At 40.7% G+C, this 2,648-nt stretch overlaps 1 protein-coding gene across 1 annotated transcript; it reads right to left on the bottom strand.

Moving 5' to 3' along the window:
- Positions 1–754: 754 nt before the first annotated feature.
- GPR68 (G protein-coupled receptor 68) lies at positions 755–1,855 on the bottom strand (the record flags this gene model as incomplete). The annotated part of the gene is made up of 1 exon (XM_079537565.1): positions 755–1,855. The coding sequence occupies one exon, from the start codon at positions 1,853–1,855 to the stop codon at positions 755–757; it is 1,101 nt and encodes a 366-aa protein (XP_079393691.1).
- Positions 1,856–2,648: the final 793 nt, after the last annotated feature.

A 2,648-nucleotide genomic window follows, 5' to 3' on the forward strand; every position in this document is an offset into this window, starting at 1 on the left:
GCAATCAAAATCTTAGCAAGGTCTGATAGAATTTAGGTGCAACTAAATTCACCTTTAAACACAGTGACTCAAAGGAACGCATGAGATAAAAGTGCCTCTTGTACTATGAACCTCCTGTTCTTTTCCAAATCAACAGCTTGAATTATTTATCCTCATCTGAGCCAAGAGATCCCATACCTCTGAAAGTCAATAGAAGCCTTATGAGGAGATTCAGCAGTCAATACGCAAATCGAAGTTCTCATCTGATTCTGAGTTTCTGTGCCTGTTGTCCCAGAAGATTCCACATAACTTCATCAGCTGTTTTAGCAGGTTGGCTCCGGCAATGGCTCTGCTCACTTTGAAACTTGCTGGAGGAGTTATTTCAGAGAGTTACAGTAATCTGCAGAAATGCATATTTTTCCTTTTAAAATTAATTTGGATGACATTTAATTTGTTCTGCCTCCAACCTGTTGAACACCTTATGGAGATCTTTTTCACCAGCTGCTACAGAGGCAAATAGCAAGGAAAGGCAATTTCAACAGAACCACATCATGAGTGTGGTTTTTCAGCCATGCCAGTTGACAGGTTTGAGTGGTATCAAAAAGACAGCAGGTGTGATTTTGCCTAAGATCCATGCACCTCCAGAAACTACCTCACTGTACTGCTCTGCTAAAAGACCTTTGGAATGTAAAACAGTTGTAAAACACAGATACATCCAGTGGATACACACAGTTATATAAGGAAGATTTTACACGAGTGCCCTTTTTGATGAATGCTATAGATGGCCTGCCCTAGTTGAAGAAGAGTCTTTTGTTCCAGAATCACCCTGTGATTCTTGTAATAACCTTGGCTGATGCTCATGCTGTGGCCTGTTGGGAGTTTCTGGAGCATTCAGCTGATAGGATTCCTTTGTCTCAGTCCTCAGACATCCTAAATGCCTTAAGCAAGAGTCTCGCATCTTGACAAAGTTCAGGTAAGTGCTTTCGCTGGAAAAACAGTACAGTACTGGGTCAGCGATGCAGTTAAATGTAGTCAGCAGGAGAGAAGTATGGTAAATGTTAAATATTTTGCCAGCAAATGAGCAGTTGCTCTCAAACACACTGCGAACTACAAGTAAGATGTGGTATGGTCCAAAGCAAACTAAAAAAATGAAGACAGTGCTCGAAACCAAACGTTTAATTTGGAGTTTCTTCTTCTTTTGAGTGCCGTGACTTCTGTGGACAACTCGTAAAATGCCACAGTAAGAGAAGGCCAGCAGAAAGAAGGGGAAAAGGAAGCCAGCAGAGAAGCGGTAGTAATTGATACTGTGCTCCCATTCTTTGATGGGGTAATGCTCAAAGCACACCACATGGCTCTCGGCATCCATACTGACCTCCCCGTGCACAAAGACAAATGAACATGTGACTATTTCTTTGGTCCAAATAATGGCACTCACAATCATAGCAGCCTTCATTGTCCGAAACTGATGAAACCGAAAAGGGTGCACGACTGCCAGGTAGCGGTCAATGGAGATGCAGCAGAGGAAGCCCACACTGATATAGATATTCTCATACAAGAGAATGCCACAGATTTTGCACAGCAGTTCATCATATGTCCAATTGTCATGCTGCAAAACATACTGGATCCAAAAAGGCAAAGAAAATATGTAAAACAGGTCTGCTACGGTCAAATTGCAAAGGTAGATACCCAACTCATTTTTAGCCTTGATCTGTAAGTACCCATAGTACAGTGACAGGCAGTTAGCTGGGAATCCTATGATAAATACAAATATGTACACCACAGGGGATAATGTCTGGTGAATATTATGATCAATAAAGCACTTTTCAGTTGCGTTCTCTGTGAAATTCAACATCTTCTGCCTCTCAACATACACCATTAATCAGTGTCCCAAATGAATAGATGTAGGATTTCATCCAGTTTGAAGAACCACTTTTCATCCACAAAAACCTCAGGCTGAAGAGATGCCTTGCTGCAGGATGTTAATAACCTGGTGGTAAAACGTATGAAAACCTTGAAGAAAATCATTATCAAACGATCAGTTTTCAGTGAGATACCTGTTCTAAATTTTCTTTCAGTATTTAACAGAAGATAAAGCCTGCCTGGGAAATCATGATTCGTATCAGTAAGCCCTAGGAGTGTGTTCTGTCAAAGAATTCCAAAGCAACTTACAAACATTTGTCACCTTAGCTTTATGAGTATCTAAACGGTGAAGAAATGTAATCTCTGTTTTGCAGATGAGGCAGAAAAGCAGTAATCTGATCTGATCCAAATGGAAAAATTCCTCTGGCAGAGCAGCAGTTCACTCAGACTTCCTTAGAGGATGCGGGGTGAGCAAAACCGTTGCTTTCTTAATTTCCATTTCTGGAATTTCCCTTTAGATACAAAATATCATAGTACATGCAGCTCAACCCATCGGGATGATGAAAGTGGAATTTTTAGCAGCTGCTTTTACAGTTAAGTGTAAACACAGTCCTGAAAGGGAGCTGCCTGTAGGAAAGACACCATGAAATTCTGCCTTAATGTATCCATGGTGTCAGCCCCCTACAGAATATACCATTACTGATTCCTTACTTGCCATAGGCTCTGAAAACCAATCATTATCTGCATGTTTGATCTTTTCTTTTTGCCAGCACTGAAAACAAACACAATTATTTTCACCTGAGGAATCT

The sequence above is a fragment of the Tetrao urogallus genome, assembly GCF_951394365.1.
Source record: "Tetrao urogallus genome assembly, chromosome: 6".
NCBI classification, from domain to species: Eukaryota; Metazoa; Chordata; class Aves; order Galliformes; family Phasianidae; genus Tetrao; species Tetrao urogallus.